Source organism: Amia ocellicauda, chromosome 13, assembly GCF_036373705.1.
Source record: "Amia ocellicauda isolate fAmiCal2 chromosome 13, fAmiCal2.hap1, whole genome shotgun sequence".
Lineage (NCBI taxonomy): Eukaryota > Metazoa > Chordata > Actinopteri > Amiiformes > Amiidae > Amia > Amia ocellicauda.
In genome coordinates, this window is record NC_089862.1 from 28,824,299 (window position 1) to 28,843,563 (window position 19,265).

General features: G+C 38.9%; 1 protein-coding gene across 3 annotated transcripts; it reads left to right on the forward strand.

Moving 5' to 3' along the window:
- The first annotated feature begins 734 nt into the window (after positions 1-734).
- On the forward strand, positions 735-19,001 carry klf3 (Kruppel like factor 3 (basic)). 3 transcript variants are annotated; one of them, XM_066720474.1, is made up of 7 exons: positions 735-867; positions 7,565-7,628; positions 7,996-8,367; positions 11,135-11,618; positions 11,851-11,989; positions 15,581-15,744; positions 16,084-19,001. In XM_066720474.1, exons 4-7 carry the CDS (start codon positions 11,186-11,188, stop codon positions 16,263-16,265), a joined length of 918 nt encoding a protein of 305 aa, XP_066576571.1. In that variant the 5' UTR covers positions 735-867; positions 7,565-7,628; positions 7,996-8,367; positions 11,135-11,185; the 3' UTR covers positions 16,266-19,001. The 3 variants fall into 3 exon arrangements, with proteins under 3 accessions (XP_066576571.1, XP_066576569.1, XP_066576570.1); XM_066720473.1 differs by lacking the exon at positions 7,996-8,367 and adding an exon at positions 2,559-2,755 and having other exon boundaries at positions 754-867; XM_066720472.1 differs by lacking the exon at positions 7,996-8,367 and having other exon boundaries at positions 736-867.
- Positions 19,002-19,265: the final 264 nt, after the last annotated feature.

Sequence of the window (19,265 nt, forward strand, 5' to 3'; positions counted from 1 at the left end):
TATGTATGGTGTTAAAAGGTGTTGAAAGTGATAATCGGTGAGCCTCCAAGCCTCCAATCAATTGTATCGTAATGCTGTCAATGGATATTCCTTGCTGTCATCCTGTACCAGGTTTATAATCCACTCATCATGTATTTATTATTATATTTCTTAGCAGAAATCTTTATCCAGTGTGACTTTCAACATTATTTCCTCATACAATCACCCATTTATACAACTGGGGGCAACCTAAAGTACCCAGGCAGTGTCACCCACCTGGGACTGAACCCACGACCCTCCACTCAAGAGTCCAAAGACGCACTACTCAGCACGTACAAGTTGTGAGAGAGCAGCTGAATAACCGTTTATTAATTAAATGCAAGCGTTGTTCTATATATAAAAGCAGCTCCTTTCATCCCCAAGCCTGCCACTCTTCCGCAATGCTGCGCTTTACTATAGCAGTGGCATGCTCGCTGCGTGAACCCGTCCGCTGCCGCTGCGTGCGGGGCGCTCCGGGGTGGAGCCCGGGCGCTGTGTGGCCTCGCACGCCCCGCTCTCCTTTTCTCTCCTTGTTCGTGTTTCAGGCGACGCCCCGCCCGCCGCTGCTGTGCGCGACACCGGGGAGGAGGCCGGCCGCCCTTGAAACAATGTAACGCCCGGCGCTGTGCAGCCGCAGCGCCCCGCCTGTGCGCGGCTCCACCCTCGCCACCCTCGGCGTCACCCCGCCCGGGACGGCCCCAGTCATGTGACCCAGCCCTCCTGGCGCTGCAGTTTTAAGACACTCAACACTTCTCAAAGTGGCTTTAAAGCTGCCGGTGCTTTTGCGAGGCGGAATTCATACAATTAATTATTGACACTGGACTATACGCGTACTGCCTCGTCTGTGAAGTAGGTGTTGTGGGTTATTTATATTCTGGTTACTGTATCCTATTTATCTTATTAACTGATAAACTATTGTTGTCTTAATAATACGAATTATTATTATGCTAGTTGGTACTAATTTAACTCATATGAATGTGTGTGTGTGTGTGTGTGTGTGTGTGTGTGTGTGTGTGTGTGTGTGTGTGTGTGTGCTGGTTTCTTGTCACATGTATGATAGTGGATTGGTGTCATGGTGAGATACAGATGTCCCATAATGTGGCAGCTGATAGTGACAGTGTACAGGTGTGAGCTGCCAGTCTAATTGAACTTTGAATGCTGTATACTGTAGGTTTGCTGTTTGCACTCAATCTTTACATCTGAATGTATCATCTGTTGTTTGCAAAGGGTTTGTACTTGTTGTGTTACTAAGGTGTTTGCGAGGAAGCAGTGCATGTATTGTTTGGGGTGCATGCTGGCTTCCTTTGTTGCATAGGATCCTGGACGTGTTGGGAATATTAAAGCATTAATTGACCTACATTCATCGGGGTAGTGAAGTGTTGCCTGCTTCTTTGAAGTTGGTTAAAATGTTAATTGAATGTGTCGGTACATTACATGCAAATAATACAATAACTGAATTCGTCAATGTTGCACTAACAAAGTTGGACTTAAAAGTTTCCAGTACTGAAAGAACTGCTTAATGTGACACGTCTCGGTGTTATACTACTACTATTAATAATATGAATACATTTCCTTAACTTGTTATAATCGTGCCTTATCCTGTATTGTCTTGGATTTGAGCTCTGCTATTATTACAGTAATCCAAAGAAATCAGTGCCTGAACCAGGGCTGCTCTCAACACTTAAATCAATCCTAAAATTACAGTTATTAACCAGTGTTGTTATGTAATGTTTGGAATAGTAGTGTAGTGTATCTACATTAAACGGAATAAGGGATAATCATGCTTAATTTATGGTTTTATTTAATATAGCTGCTTGTTTGTATATTGTATTTTACAATTTTCCTGGAACATCTAAGCCCTGTAGTGAGAAATTACTTCTATGTGTCTATGCCTTAAATAATATTCTGCAATAATTTAAAAACAGAATTCACTGACCAATGTTGAGTAAATCTCACCTTTGTAGTATGACCTTTCATTGAGAATAGTGTCTTGTTTAATAGGCTTTTGTATCTAAATTAAACTGAGAGACTTATTTTACTTGGTAATACTGTGTAGGTATGAATGAAACCAGATGTCTGTTATTTTAAAATAATGACCAATATTAGGTGCTAACTGTAAAGTTAAAAAGGTTAAAGCTTGTCCTCTATAGAAGCAGAATATCTTAAAAAAAAAAAAAACTTTATTCATACAACTAACAATTATTCAATGACTTCCCCTTAGGTAAAGAGTTGTGATAAAGCATTGATTAAGTCATTGAGGACTTTTAATAAGCCACTGGTTATTAATTAATTTGTATATTTGTAATGGTCTATTCCTTTTCATTTTCCTTTTCATTCTATTCATTTTCTAATAAATCCCGGGTTGTAAAATAAGCAATTGGTTTTCTTTTCTATCGCTCTCTCCCAAATAGTATATTTCGAACTTTGTTAACCTGAAGTCCACTTAAACATTTGTCTAAAAAATACACTTATTTATTTATCCTAAAACAGGGCACATCTGTGTCCTACAAATGTGGTCTCCCCCTCCCTCACACCCACAGAGCTAACACCTCCACCCCGGCAGCTGCCACTGTAAATAGAGCCATTGAGGACGCGGCGGCGCTGCTCTCTGCTCTGCGTCACTGCGCTCCTGCAGGGCTGCTTCCTGTACTTTGTCTCAAGGCTGGGGTTTGCGTCAGACATTCCAAGTGGCACATGCAGGCCCTTTTCCTGTTTGGAGACCAGCTCGTGAAGAAAGGTCTGGAAACTGCCCAGAGCACGCCAGCCACTCCACCCCCAACCCCCAACACACACAACACACCCCTAACTCCCCAACCTCTTTATCTTAACGAATACACACACACACACACACACACACACACACACACACACACTTGCTCAAATGTAAACTGACTCATATCTCAAGGTGTGTGTTTCAGACCACTGCAGAGATTAAAAGAAAATTAATCTTTTCTCTCCATAAAAGCAGACTTACAATACAATTATTATTATCACCATCATCATCAGTAGTAGTAGTGATATTAATATGTGTAAACGTTTGACTATTTTAATATGCTCTGACCTGGGATATAGAAGGATTAGAGGCTATTATAATTTTTAACTTTAAATTTGTATGTAATAGTTCTACATCATATTTGTGTTGTATAGAACTATCTGTATAGGATAATTTTAACATGATCTAGTGTTTAAACTTAAAAAGACAGCAATTGGTAGACATTATGAACGTTGAGGGTTTTCTGCTCTAACACGTGTTTGCAAATCCATTGTCTCAGAAATTGACATAGCACAGTACAATTCTGCTTACTGATTTCTTTCCCAGTTACGTTTCTCATCCCATCTAGCTCTTGTGAGTCTTTACCTGTAAACAGTTAAAATCTTGGGCGTCCCCTCACCCCCCGCTTGGTTCTCGTCGCAGGCGGCAGGCAGGGCTTGGGTTTGAGACAGGAAACTAGGCAGCAGTCTGTGCTGATAACACAGGGTATTGTCTGTGGGACCTGGCCACTGTTTTTTGTTCCCTGAGGTTTCAGTGTGAGGAAGGGAGGCCAGACAGGATACTAAACTCGCAGCCCATTTCTACACAGCGTGGAAACAGCCGTCACTTCCACTGCTGGCAGGATAATTGGCTTTATTCTTGTGTCAGGTACTTAATGCACAAGAGGGTAGATCCACCAACTGTTCTATAAAGCAAATGTATAACAAAGGAATAGGCTAAGGTTCAACTGTATACAACTCAATTTCTTCAAAGTTTTAAAATTGAAGTGAAGAAATATTCAAGCAAATTCAAACAGCAGTGTCTGTAGACTGGGCTTTTGCATCATACAATGGCCACATTTATTTGAAGATCTTAAACCTGGTTAGATTGGATGTTGAAACAGTACGGTGTTGAACAAACCATTTAGTTATCCATTTATAAAGTATCCTGAATTAAATGTAAGGGCATCCCAGGTGTTGCCTAATCTTTAATGGCTATGGATGTATTGATATACTTTAATATTTTGAGTTGAACGTATTGTTGACAAACACCACAAACTGAAAGAAATGTCTGAATTTCACTTCCCTATTAATGACACAATACTGGGGAATTCACGGTTCATCTGCGTGTAATGTGTAATATTCCTGGAAAGATGTAGGGGCTTGTTAGAAACTCTCGGTTTGCTTGTTATTGAGTAGACAACGGTATCCTGGCCAGCTTGTAGACAGAGAGTTGTAAGCTTTGAAATGGAAATAAATAGGATAGAAATCCCCAAAGAGTACCATCAAACTAAGGGTAGGTTGGTTTTTATTAACTTCAGATGTCTCGGAGGACAAACCACAGGGCCGGTAAAACATGGTTGCAAACTGAAACTAGTCCTGTTTCTGATCAGGAACTAAACAATGGAAATATAAGGGAAATGTTTGAGGGTGAGGAAGGCTAGTTATATAGGTGACTGTGTTTGCTAAGTGGGTGGATATAGCATAATCATTTAAATGCACTGTGGTCTCCCCAGTTTTGAGTGGACGGTACGCCCATTACAAACATGGAATTGCGCTTATAATTCAAGATTATATAATTCAGTTCTATTTGTATATTTATCTATGGCAGTGCCAAGATAATATACTTTAGTTGTACAAAATCAATTACGCTCATTTGTGCACCTGGCAATTATTTAAACTTGTAATTACTGTTCTGTCTCTATCTCTATAATCCCCAATGATTATTACATTTAATAGCTGATGAGTTTCTTGGAACCGGAAAAATGTAGTTTCCTTGTCCTTGTTCCATGGAATACAATTCTCGACAATGGAATGTGCACGTTGCTTTTTAGCTACAGGTGCAAACATACACACTTTAGAGTAGCATGTTTGTGTTAGCAGTGAGATTTAAAGTCATATTTGATTTCACTTTGTTTAGTGCTTCCCCTTTTTTCAGCGAATAGCTTGAATGTTTTAATCTGTTTCATATTAATTTCATCCAAAGACAAGACTACAAATGTGTTTTCTACAAGATTAGTCTATAAAGCGACCCCCCCACCCCCACTTACTCCTCAAATCTCAGACTCTGCGAGCCTGCAGTCAGAACATTGTCTCATTTATGACTCCAGTCACTTCACAGATTTGTTGAGTTGTGAGGCTCCTGTTTCTGAACTATAAAAGGCCCATCCAACAAGTTCATAGGAGCAGCACTTTCTGCAGTGGTATTGTAACCTTTGCAGCAGGATAGTGCACCATTGTTTCGTTATCATTAATACAGGGTGAGGCCGTCGCAGCTCCTGTTCCACGTTTCCCTGGAACCACACCCGAGCCGGCTTTTCTTAACAAATTATTTTTCTGCCTTGCAGCTCTCATTGCTGGCTGTTTATTAATCATTGTATTTTAACACCTGGCCCATGATACCTCATTCATCAGCAGTGGTATCTGCTGAAAGATTCCTATATTCACAGGTGCTTAGTCAACTACTGTAATAAAACAGATTCTTGGCAGTTCTTTTGAAATGCTGTTATTCTGTGTTCAGTGTGCCAAACCACACACCCTGACACGGTGTGGTTAAGTAGCATAGTACTCTGCGACTTTTGTCTTTGTTTCGATACACCCAAACATTCCACAGAGTAGACCGTTTCATCTAATTAATATACACTTTACTTACACTGTTCAATTAGAATTTATATTTTCAATGCAGTAGAAAACTCAGGTCAGTGTTTTGATCACAATTTTCTTTTTATAAGGACAAAGGAATTTTGATTAAGTGTGAGCGTGAGCAATGTGACTCCTTTTGTTAATTATTACATCTGGTGAACATTGGCCCTCTTAAAAGCAAATGGACTTTGCCCATTCCACTCGCACATCTGCTTATGGGAGGGGGGGAGTGGGAATATGAAAGGCAAGCTGACATGAAAGTGCGTTACAGGTTTTTTAAAGTGCATCAGGGGACTTGACCTAACCCATATAAACTAAAATGATATCTGTAAATCAATCTGTCAATACATCTATATGGACAGTTTCTATACATAAGTACATTTTCTATACCTATATATAAATGGTATATTGTGTGTGTGTGTGCACGTGTCTGTAATATATGCACGCACACATATACACAGGATAATGTTTATTTTTATTTTTATGGATTCCATTCATACTTGTAGCTATTATGAGACAGACATACTGTCAGTTGTAAATGTTTATGTGAGAAAAAGGGCTGGTGATGATTCAGGACATTGTGTGCCCATAATAGCACAGCTAGTATTAGGGTTATGGTGTCCCAACAGCTACACTGCAGATTGGGTTGTGCAATCGTGTATTTGCCTGCAGGATAAAGCTTATTGGAAATTGGTGTTTCTTTTTTTAGTTGTTGTTCCTGCACCTGTCTTCTAAAGGCCAATACTTTCTACACCAAGACACCAGTTTCTGTTTTAGTTTTTGAAGGGAGTCTTGATTGAATTTAAAGGATACCATTTAAAATTTCTATAAGGGAATTTGAATTATCATATTTAGTCTATTGTTTCCATCTTCGTAAAGTTTCCTTTTTCTGGCGCAGTTCTGTACTTCTATTGCTTTATTAATAAAAACACTTAGTTATCTCTTGAGTTCTCTTCTGCTGAACAATCTTTTGGGGCTAAAGCTGTGTTAGAAATGTCACTTTTTTGAAGGTCAGATATTGCAGCAAGTTCACAATGTTGTCCATGCTGAGTGGGCTGTAATCAGTTGCAGAATCTAAAAGGTTGCCCTTGGCAATAGGTGACAGGTTTCTTCTCAGACCTAGAGCCATTTTTTCACTGTACACAAGGTTAGACCTATGTTGTTAGCCTATGCAGTCCAAACACTTTAAAGAAAATCTTAATTTATGGTTGGAACACCTACTGCATATTTCATTTTGTTGTCAAACCAAACTTGGTAAGACCGCTGGATTGATTTGTCTGTTTATTTTATATGTTAAAAGGGCTTCCACAGTGTTTATCATTTAATATTGTTTTATGAGCTGCTGGTTTAATCTTGCTGCATGATGACAGACTTTTATTGTTAACACGGTTAGCCATATTAGTTTGAGCTAGAGAAACTCACTCGGATTACTTTTACAGTGTTAGAAAGTAGTAGGTTATGAATGGATGTTTACAAAACATGTGTTTTATCATATATGTGGTCCTGTTAGTCTGGTGCTTAATGAGCTACTTTGTGTAATAATAAATTATCTGCTAAGATCAGATCACTTAGTACATTCTGTTCAGTGCAAATGCTTAAATTCAGTCTTGTATGCATAATGGACTCATTGTTTTTTTTTAGTTTCTAACACTTGTAGTTTTCATTAATTTTAATTCTTATATGTAAAAGACCTAAATCGTTATGTAATTTGAAGGAGGAGATCAGTGCTTCATTTTCGCTACACTTTATTCAGAATTCTTGTCAATTATGAAATGAAAACTCATACATAAGTTCGGAGCTAAAATATATAGAGCGAAAATAGTTATCGTCAATCAATACACAATAAACAATATTGATCATATATTTTGTTTATAATTGGGGAAAAAGTGCACACGTGTTAATTCATCCTGTATTCTTTTCTTTTTTGTTACAGAAGGCTCCAGCTGGCAAATATGCTCATGTATGACTTTCCTGTCAAACCAGAACCTATGGAGCCGGTGAGTAATGCGCTTCCTTATCGTCCTGTGCAGTGTCAAAGTCATGTTGTAACAGTGAGACTGGCTGCAGGCTCAGCTTGATTTGTTTTAGATGTTCATTTTGAGAGGTGTGAAATCACAGGAGAAGTGTATTGCTACACTGTTCTTTAATTTCACTCGTTGCTTTACGCTCTGTTGGAAGTTCTCCTTGTGAATCTTCCACTTGTTTTCTGGTAGCCTTGCTGATGGGCCGTCCCATACTTCCAATAACTTCTCAAATGTACCTTGGTTCGTTCTAGTGACTTCTGGTACCGAAAGCAACCCCACAAGCTCCAACTACATGACAATACTTACTACTTATTTCTCTTCATCCCCTTCCACATGGCAGGACTCCTCAAACTCCCAATTGATTAGGAGCTACACCTGCTGGGAGATGGGGGGACTGGAGTAGCTGAGGGCTTCCCCCCAGCCGCTGCCTGTCATCGCCCTCCCTGAAGGAAGCTGTGGGCCCTTGTAGATCTCTGGAGGTTAAAGGGCACTGGGTCCCCAGGGGATGGGGTGAGCAGAACACTCTCCTCAGCCCCCTGATGAGGAATCCCCCCCAGAACGTGTGCGGCCCGCCTCCCTGTCACAGCTCTCGTCTTAGACGCTGACGGCAGACCTAGAGGCTGAAAGTGACATTGATTCACTCAATTCACTTCACTGTCATGACACCTCCACCTCGATGATGTTCTAGCACCAATTGTCCGCCGCCAACCTGGTGAGAATAATCTGCCAGATTGCCTCATACCTTTCTACGTTTTTAAACCCTGAATTCTCCAGTCAAGGATGTGTACTTATTCCTTTCATTGACAGCACAGCAGAGTTTGGATGGGGAGTCTGTCATGTGAAGTACTCGACGGGGGTCCTTCTTGTGAAGTACTTTGCCCTGTGTGAGTGATTGTGTGTTGTGTGGCTAAAGGAAGATGCAGATTAAATAATTTCAATCTCTCATCTATAAAGTACCCATCAATAGCAGTTTTACTTAATACAAATATATACCTCTTCAACATACTTGTACATGCCTGAATTAATAGGGCTATATACCAAGAACTGGTTTTCTTGTAGCAAAAATCCCTGTCAGGTGTCACTGGTATGACACAAAGTGCTTTCACCTTACAGCTGCAATAACTGATTTATGCAGAGAGATGGTGGCATCATAACTAAAACATAACACTGAGTTTTAAATAATGTAGTTTGGAAGGTGAAGTTAGAAATGTGAATTATTTCAAGAGAACAAAAATGATTGAACTTTCAAACATTAATTGTTTTATTCACACAATTGTAAAAAGAGAGATTTAGATTTTTTTTCTCATCTTATTTTCATAAAGTAACCATAAAACTGACATTTATTTCTGTATTTATTCTTTTTTAATAAAAGTAACGTCTTATTAATGTTCCAGGACTTTGTAAATTCACAAACTCCTTTCTTACGGGTGACTGGAATTTCAGGAACTAAAACCATGTTATTAAAATCAACAAGACTGTGTATTTACTCAGTTCTTAAAGTGTTTTATCTGTATTCAGTGCTACGTTGTGAATTAGTTGAGGAAGTCTAGTATGTTAATCTTTGTGCCCCATGTAGGGTAGGCCTACATGTTGCATTATATACACTGAGGCTTTCTTTGCAGAGGTCTTCTGAACAGAATAAACCTGTTAAATACAGAAAAGTTATATTTTACTTTAAATTTGGATGATTATGTTTATGAAACCATCTGGATTGATGATACCGAAAACTGTTCCTAGACTATACCTATTCTAAGCTTGGTATGAAATGAAATGCACACTTTGAACTTGGATGTTATGCCCCCTACTGTGGCCTAGGGCTAGTATACATAAAGTAGCCTATGTAGTAAGAAGTAGCATTTAAGTGTAATTGCTGTTACTTCAATCATTGTCTACCTGTCAAGGTGATGAACTGCCCTCACTCTGACCCCACCCCTATTTACCTTCGTATCTACGTTTTTACTCTGGAACTTCCTCCCCCTTAAGACGCCCCTTCGTCTCCCTTATCACGTTCCAACGGAAAACATGTCTCTTGTCTCTCCCATGCTTTCCCTGTTATCTTTTGATATAACCACTATGACATTTGATAGCATACCTGCCTTTTTTCTTATCTGTGCTGATTTCTCTACTTGCAAATTGTCCTCAGTATTGACTGCTCTCTTACTAAAACCATTTTAGTGCCTTCCATCAACGTATCATTTGATCTTTCTCCTGCTGTTCTGTGACTGTTGGTAACTGAGTTTTCCTTCAGTTTCAGTGCCTTTACAAAGGTTTGTTTTGCATACAATAGAGAAGAAAGCAGATTACTTTAGTTTAGCACTGGGTCATTTTTCTTCCTGTTCAAAGTGCTATAGAGCAATGCGAGTCTAATTGCTATGTTGTCCTGGTATAGTGTTAGTAAACATGGAGCAATGAGGAAGATATCCTAGGTGACATATCGATTGGTGTGGTTTCTATGTAAGTCAGTACATAGTCTAGATTGAAGTCACTCACCTCCTGTTTAAAGAAGGGACACTGTGCCATGGGATTAATATTGATGAAAATACATGAAAAGTTCCTGACAGAATAAATACCGTAGCAGTCAACCACGGAGAGTCAGGGTGAGTCTGGACGCAGAATGGCTGTGGACCTCCCTTAGTAACCAGACAGGTGTTTGTGGTTGTGGTGTTTTTCTTAGGAACGTTAATATAGAACGAAAGAGGCATTTCAATGGAATTGCTGTTCCTGCCGGACAGTGACTGGCAAGTCAGAATATGATTGGCATTTGAGTTAGACGATTCTTCTTTGTATAAAAGGCTTATCAATGAAGGTGTTTGACTAGGTGTAGAAACTGCTGAGCTCATGCAAGAACAATCGTATCCTTCAAAAAGCAGTGAGAAACTTTTTAAATCTCCAGACACCGTGGAGCCCTCCAGCAGTGCAGCCACCACCCATCTTTTTCAGTTTTTTGAGTCTAAGTCCAATTTCCAAGATCTTTGAATACTCACCTTTGTGTGGCTGTGTTCTTTGTTTCCCCTCTTGTGTGTTTTATTTTGAAATATCAACTGAAGGCATGTTGTAATACATTCAAGGTCAATTTGTCTGACATGTACTGGACAGTCAACATCCAGATTTGAAATCCCAGCAGACTGCATTTGTGGAAGCCATGGTTATACACGGGAGACGTGTATACACGTCTTTCCTACCCTGCTTTCAAACTGAAATATTCATGCAAAACAAAAACATTGGGCTAAAGCAGTATTCTTTGTAGTGTGAAACTATGCGTATGCATTGTCATATCAATTTTAACAATCTTCCTCCCCAGTGAAATTTCCAAGTTCTGTTCAAAAGCTTACACTACTTTTTGGGGGATTTTTTTTTTTTAGGTTCAGTTGACTACATTTAGCTTTAAGGTTTTGACTTCAAGATCACATGATTGTCTGTGAGCATCCATCTATGCTTATATACTAAACTGATATTTCCTTTATTGTCTCTCTCCTCAGCCCTTATTCTCCAACTTCCCGACCTTGGTCAAGCAGGCTGATAGCTACAGCATGATCTTCCCCCCGCACGGTGGCCTGCAGGGCAGCCTGTATCAACCCCTCAATGGACACGCTGACGAACCGGTGGATCTTTCCCTCAGCAAGCGGAATTCCCCTCCCTCGTCCAGGAGCTCCCCTTCGTCTCCGTACTGTCTGACCACCCTCTCCAACTCCACGCCCTCGCACAGGATGAGCGTGTCTCCCTCCGGCTCCCCCCACAAAAGAACTTCTCCCGGGGTGTCGTCGTCCGCCCTGCAAATGCCCTTCTCCACCGTGCTCACCCCGCTCCTGCCCAACTCAGGCCTGACGAGCCAGGGCATGATCCCCGTGCTCTCCTCCGTCATGGTCCAGCCTCTGTCTGTCCTGTATTCACCACACCTGTCCCAGTCCATAATGGTGTCGTCCATGATGAACGACGAAATCCAGAGTCTCGCCAACAAACAAGGTGAGGGTCTTTTCAGAGGTGCCCAAGGGGCATTTTATTGCCTGTATAAAAGCCTGTTGCTTGTACAGTACCATGCAACAATGTAATATTGATGCATAATGTGTGTGTTTTCCTACCTCTACATGCGAAGAACTTCTTCAGATTACCTAATTAAAGATTTAATATAATCTGCTCTCTGCATATTGCATTCTATAAATGTGGAGTACTGATCTCATATCTCCTGTTCTTCTAGCTTCTTCACTGAAAGCTATGGAATTGTGCCACGATAGTACCATCAAATCTGAACCGAGGACAGAATACATACAGGAGACCTACAATGAAGAAGTCTCGTCATCGGTCAGAAGTGCCCACCCATCCATGATGTCCAAAGAGTGAGTTTTTAACCTTTTTTGTATTTTAATGCATTAATGGAAGTTGTAGCAGTGGGTTTTATGGTGTTCGGGTAACAAGAATATTCATGTTTACCTTCACTTCACTTTTGTGTTGTGTAGCTAAACGTATCAAAATCTAGGAGAAGAAGTGTGCACTAGTTCTGCTGTTTTGTCAGCACAAGCATTCTATGTACTTTGGTAACAGGTTTATTATGTGTCTCTTTCCAAAGAAATGTAATATGAATGTATAAACAAAAGTTACATTCAGTCCTTAACAATGCTGCTTCTGAGGAAGAATGAGATGTACAGTTCTGTCGTTTATTGAATACAGCTTGAATTATTGCCATAATAAAGCCATGGGCCTTGTAACCCTTATTTTTACACACAATTCACTTTCAGTTATATTAGCTGAAGCAAGGTCTGCAGATCAGTGTGCTTTTTAAATTCAGATGGCCAATGCTCGAACCAAATGTTGTCTTTTTTTAATTAACCTGTTGCCCGTAAAACCCAGTACTCATTACCATGACTGCAGTGAAGAAGTTTCATTGTAAAACTGTAGACACTTACACCTAAAAGATAACTATGTGCTTATACTAGCTCTTCCCTTTAAAATTAAAAATGTATTAATCTATGTATAAATATATACATAGAGTATGATATTTTAAGAATACTGTAGCAGATGGAAATGCCCATGCCACCACAGTAACTGAAAAAACTGCATCACACACATGAATGTTACTTGATACAGATCATTCAAAGCTTTTCTAAACATTTTGTGCTCTGTTGTGGCAATGGTGACAAGCTAAAATAAGTTATAAGTTTAACAATTATGCTATACAGAACTAAAGAGCTAATACAGTTGGCGTTACCAGTCCTAGTGGATTTGTTTTACTCCCATTATTAATTGTATAAGAGCACGGCATTTTAGAGCTTGCCATTACCGATACTTTTGGGAGGATATTATGATGTTATTGTGTAGTCACTATCAAAATCCCAGACTGTCAACACTGAGATAATGACACATGTTATGGGTTGTACAGTTTTATTAATGCCCCAATCATCCTGTAGAATAGCACAGATCACTGAAATATGCAACTGCTCGTTTGTATTTTGTCCTATTTTGTCCAGGACATATTATCTTTAATTTTTGTGGTGCAGCATTTTATACACAACAAACAACTTAGTATATAAATTCATGTTGTTCATTATTAATTCATTTATTTATTTACTTACTTATTTTTGTGGTTGTATTTACAAAAGTTTAATATTTCACCCTGTGCAAAGTCTCAGTGCCAACTCGGACTGGGAACTTAATGAATTGTCCAAAGGAACAGGTTTTCCTGATACTGTTTTTGTTTTAGAGCTGGCAAGTTCAGACTTGTCTAACCCATTCAGCAACAAAAGAAATGTTGATTAAAAGGAATGAGGCCACTTTAAGCAGCACATTGTGTTGAAACACAGGACTCTGTCATTAACATACCGAGACATGTGGCACAGCACACTATCTTCCACTGTAGCTTAGGAGCCAATAGTCCATCTTTTAACATTTTTTTTATAAGCACTCTTCATGTTTATTAAACATTGATGTTATTACATTGATACCAGTTTCACCAATATTACTTTTCAATATAAGCTTCACACTTTCATAAAAGTTGTTTTAAAAATTAGAATTGTAATTGGTGAACATGATCTGTATTGAGCTAGTAATAGCAGGTAATATATACTATTAAGTATTATGTAACATATTAAACTGGAATACATAATATTTTATTATAGTAAAACAAAAAATGCATATTTGCTATCTATCCTTTAAATCACTATGGGAATATTGTGTTAAACTGTGGTATCATAAAATCCATGTTTTTCTTGAGGCAGTAGTGTTTTCAGGCTTTTTCTGGTCTGGTCACTCTAGGCCAATTCTGTAAGGCACCTGGACTGAGTTATACACAGAGTTAAGTTCAGAAAGGACTCCTTTGTCTGGAAGTCTAGAATTTGACACAGCTTCAAAACCTTGTTTTCGGAGGTATATTGCCAGTTTTACACATCCTGTGGGTGGGGCAGAGAGTCTACATTTAGTTTCTGATGTCACAAGAGTGGGGCCGCACCCTGCAAGCTGCAGGAAATTTCTAATTATATTGTAGTCCAAGGCGTGGCAGGAACAATGAGGGCTATGGTGTCTTGTTTACCAAGATAAAGAGATGACAGCTGCAATAATACAGAAAATCCAGTTTAAAGCTCAAAACAAATTGGGTGCTTTTACTGGCACTATTAAGAGGGCTACCGCATTACACTCTGCATTGAGCTCTTTGGAACTTCTCTTCCACTGTGTTATTTCTTCTGCTGCCTGTGTTACACTTCAAATAATAAGCACAATCAAAATCTTAAGTCCATAGGTCCCTGTTAAAATATATTCCTGCACAAAGCTGTGATAAGCTACTGTAGAGAGAACATTATAGTAAGTGTAGTAATTTTTATCAGGTTGTAATAAATGCAATGCTTCAAAGGAACAACTGCAATTCCTGCCAAAGTCACAGGATTAGACTGTTTGTGAATACACTGATATTTAGTCACATTGGAGGAAAGATTTAGAAAAAAAAACTCACAAATATTTCAGATTTGAAACTTGTGTGCTACATAAATACTGTCAGTAATAAAAGTGTTTCTAACATTCACAAATAACCAACCCAGAATTTGGCAGCTTCACTGTCACTTTCATTTTAAAGACATTAAAACAGCAATAGCAAAATTATCAAAGAACTGAATTCTTAATCATGCGCTCCCCGGAAATAAACAAATGCATTTTATGCATTATAAAATTACATATTTTTTCCCAATAAGAAACAAACAAACATTGTAACTCCACAATAAGAAGACAGACCCTTTGCATAGAAATGAGAGATTGGCTTGAGTTGGTAAATGTGTGTGTACGTCATTGAGGTTTGTTGGGCTGACAGCGCCCTCAGCTGGCCGACAGCTGCAATTCCGTATTTGCTGTAGCCAGACTGTTGTTCCAGTGGGTTGTGTATCAGGTTTAATGTTTGTCCAGTATAATTAGGCTCATAAATCTTATGATGGCAGCACAGTTCGTGAAAAACAACTGGAACAGGAAACATTTTCAAAATATGTTATTGTTTACTGACCCTGGCTTTTATGCAAGGCTGCTTCTGGTGGGGGAAAAGAAGCATACAGTGCTTCAGTAGATCGAATCGAGCTCATCATATCCTCCCCATTTTTAAATGCATTTAATTAAAGTGTTAATCAAAGGGGGTTTCTACATTCCTGTCTACTCTCTACCACTAAATATTTTCTCAAAGACTTTATTCTTGCATAGTTCCAGATGATGCAATATAAAACATAATGGGTTTAATTCAGGTATAATATTTTCATTTAAACAAAGAGGTTGTTACATTAATAAACCCTCAAGTGTTGATGAGACTGATCACTTGGTATAGAATGGCTTTTTGATTTAGGTTTGAAGGTTATTTTGTGTTATTTTGTTTGAAGGTTGTATATTGTGTAGCAGTTTTAAACCTGCACAGGTCTTGTGTGTTTTCTGCAGTTTCTCATGGCTGTGCGGTCTTTGTCTTTCAGGACTCACAATCCCTCAGTGATCATGCACTCGGGAAAGCACCCTCTGCCCGTGGAGTCCCCGGACACGCTGAAGAAGCGCCGCATACACCGATGTGACTACGATGGCTGCAACAAAGTGTACACCAAGAGCTCCCACCTGAAAGCGCACAGGCGGACACACACCGGTAAGACCACAGGCCAGAGCAAGAGGAATGTGTTGGGTCTCACTGGGGGGAATGAGCATTGTCTGAAAGGAAAGGAGAAGCGCGGGCACTGGGCATTGTGCCGCAAACGTTTCACTTCAGAGTTTATCAGCGGGGCTCGGAACTGAGAACAAATCACTGTACGTGCCAACTGGGCTTGGCTTTAATGTAATGTATAGATATTGTGCAGGTGTGTAGAGCTATATGTTTCTTCAAGAGTGTTTAGGAAATGACTTGAATGATCAGGTGGCACTTGACCAAGAACTTTTTCAGCTCAGCTCATGAATTCTTGGCCTCTTTTTTTTTTGTTTTTTCTCACAGGGGAGAAGCCATACAAGTGCATGTGGGATGGCTGCACGTGGAAGTTCGCCCGCTCCGACGAGCTCACGAGACACTTCCGGAAGCACACCGGCATCAAGCCCTTCCAGTGCCCGGACTGCGAGCGCAGCTTCTCGCGCTCTGACCACCTGGCTCTCCACAAGAAGAGGCACTTACTCGTCTGAGCCACTGACACACAACTGTCCGCACCACGGTTCAGCTGGTCTGAGCCACTGCTGCGGTGCATCATGGGCCTCTGTACAGATGATTAGAGCAGTCAATCCACACAGTCCATATGTAGTACAGATAGCTCCTTAGTATTTATAAAACCTCGGGTCACACCTGCATAATGTGAATTTTTTTTTTTTTTTTTTTTTTTTAATATATAATCTTATGTGATATTTTATGAGAGGCTGAGTTATTTGCAAGCTGGTCAGAAATATATACTGTGTATGTATATGTGTGTGTGTGTATGTGTGTGTGTGTGTGTGTATATATAAATATATATATATATATATATACACACACACACACACACAGTATGTATGTATATGTACACTTAGATGTACTTGTGGCCTCCCTCATGTAAATACTCTTAGATGCCAGCTTTGCTTGTTAAAGCCAGCTGTAAGATTTTTGATTTTAATGAAACCAATACAATCAATCCTGGTTAGTTTTCCATTTTAAACTGTCACCAATATTATGATCTGCACTTCTGGACACCCTGAAAGTTACTTAATTTGAAAACAAAACAAAAATAAATGTCCTTTCTAGGGGGAGGCACACAGTACATTGAAGGTCTTATTACACTCTGACACCACTGCTTGTAAAACCAGCTACTTTTCCAACCATTGTGTAATCCATTTGCTAATCCCGTTAAGTTAATTATTTCAATCACAGACCTCTCATTGGGCAGACCTGAATCATTGATGTAACCTTTGTGGGGTGTTTGTGGAAGGGAGAGTCCAACAAGTCCAGGGGAAATCGTTTTTAAGGACACTACAGGATAGACGGTGGGCTGCATGGAGGTCTTCTTGCTAATGTACCAAGGTGTTTGCCTTTCAGACATATTTTGCACCCAATATAGTATATCATGTTGGGAAGGGCTGCTATAAAGTTCATATTCCAGTTTTATACGTTTTGTTTGTGTGTTTTTAACCCTGCAAGTGTCATTTTGCCAACATAAAATCTCAAATAAACTAAAATAAATTAATAGTAATAATACAAAATGTTACCGCCACAGTAAAAATCCCAAAGAGTTACTCAATAGACAGTGGTGTTCGAAATTCCATCGACCAGCTGTGAAATTCAATGTATAAAAAGGCGATTTCGACAAATTTAAGGTCACTTTAAACACCAAAGATGTCAAACTTTGGGCCCACTCACCTCCAGACCCATCCTTTATCCCAGTGTCCCTGCCGAGCCAGTCAAGGGACTTTTTAAACCACTTTGATTATCCAGTTGTGTTTATGTGTGTCATAGTTGTTTGCTCTGTCCTAATTGAAAGCTGTGAGGAACAATTATAAATGACAGCCTTTACCCTCAATCTCACCACATGATCAACACCTCAGCAGTAGTCTTTCCTACATCTACTTTATATATTTTTGTACATCAATAATAATGCCATTTCTATTTTTTATAAACTGATTTAAATATCGAGATCTCGTTTACACAGTGATCTTCATACTGCTGTGGATGCACAGACAGAGGAAAGCATTAACACGGTCTGGAGAATCGCGTCTGTTTTTGAATTACAACCTGCTTTGAAATGCTCTGTTATGGGGTGAAGTATTATACAGCTTCCGACTCTGTATTCTCCAGTGAGAGGTTTCTTTTGTTTTAAGAGGGCAAAAGGGATATTGTGAATTAGTAAACATTTGTACATAGGGAATGTGGATATGTCATTAGGCAGACAGCAGACTTTTCTGTCAAAATGTGAACTCTTTTCTGGGCATTATTGTTTTGATGAATTCAATTTGGTTTTGGGATGCAATATAAATGTATATCTTATCCTTTTGGTGAAACTGAGATGCTAAGCAGAGAGAAGGTTGCATGACTTCTGTGTGTGTCTGCCAGTTTTCTTTTTAAAATGTATTTGATTTGTTAGGTAATGAGAGAGGACTTTATTTAAAAAGAGATGCCTATATAATATTGACACTATTATTCTGCACTTTATTTAAAGTCAAAAATATTGTTAATGCACCTCATTCTTTGATATGCTTCAATCATCCAACTTTAAGTTCCCCAGGCTTCAAGGAGTGCTATCACTAAAACATTTACAATATTTGATGCTATAAGTAGAGTATGTTGTCTCTAGACCACTTGGAATGAGAGGTTGTTGCACGCTTTTAATTTTTTCATAGACTGATGCCTTAGATGTAGTCATTGTGTATTTAATAGGTTTTGTACTTTTAACAGTAGCTGGGAGTATACACAGATGGATAACAAAACCAAAACTTATTAAGTCTGTGATTTTTTTCAGTGGTTTGTAGTCTTGTGGAAAGATATCCTGCAACATAACAGTTCCAGCATGGCCAAAGGTGTATATATTTCTTATTATCTCTGGTTTCACCTGTTTGCATTTTTTAAACCTGTATAAAACTGTGCAGATTTTTTTTATACCACAAATTGTAATATATTTTTTGAATTAATAAGACTGAACGGGCAAGTAAGGTTTTAGCAAGATTTTGATTCAATTTATCACAAAAATACTGTATTTTGGTTGACTGTTATACTACAGATATCAGTTTGTACTAAACGATATATTTCTGGCAGACTTATAGGTTGGTAGTCCAATGGGAATTCTGTAATGACATTTTGTCATATCAAACTGTGAACACAAGTCTATACAGTTGTATTCTATAATATTCCTGCATATTGTATTATTGGATATCATTTAATAAACATCTATGGATATATAATTGGCTATGGGTTTTTTCTTAAAAGTCTGTAATGTGTTTTACATGTTGTGAGTGTACACATGTAGATAGAGAATATTTACTTAATTTGCAGAATTGAATTATACAGTTTATTTTAAATATGGCTTGGTGGTGGTGGTGGTGGGGGGTGGGGTTAACTTCAAAAAAGTACAGGAAAAATATTATAAATCTTGAAAATATTCCTAATAAGGCAGCAGTATTTAAGAATAGTGAAGCAACATTGTGTTTGGACCTGGGATTGTACTC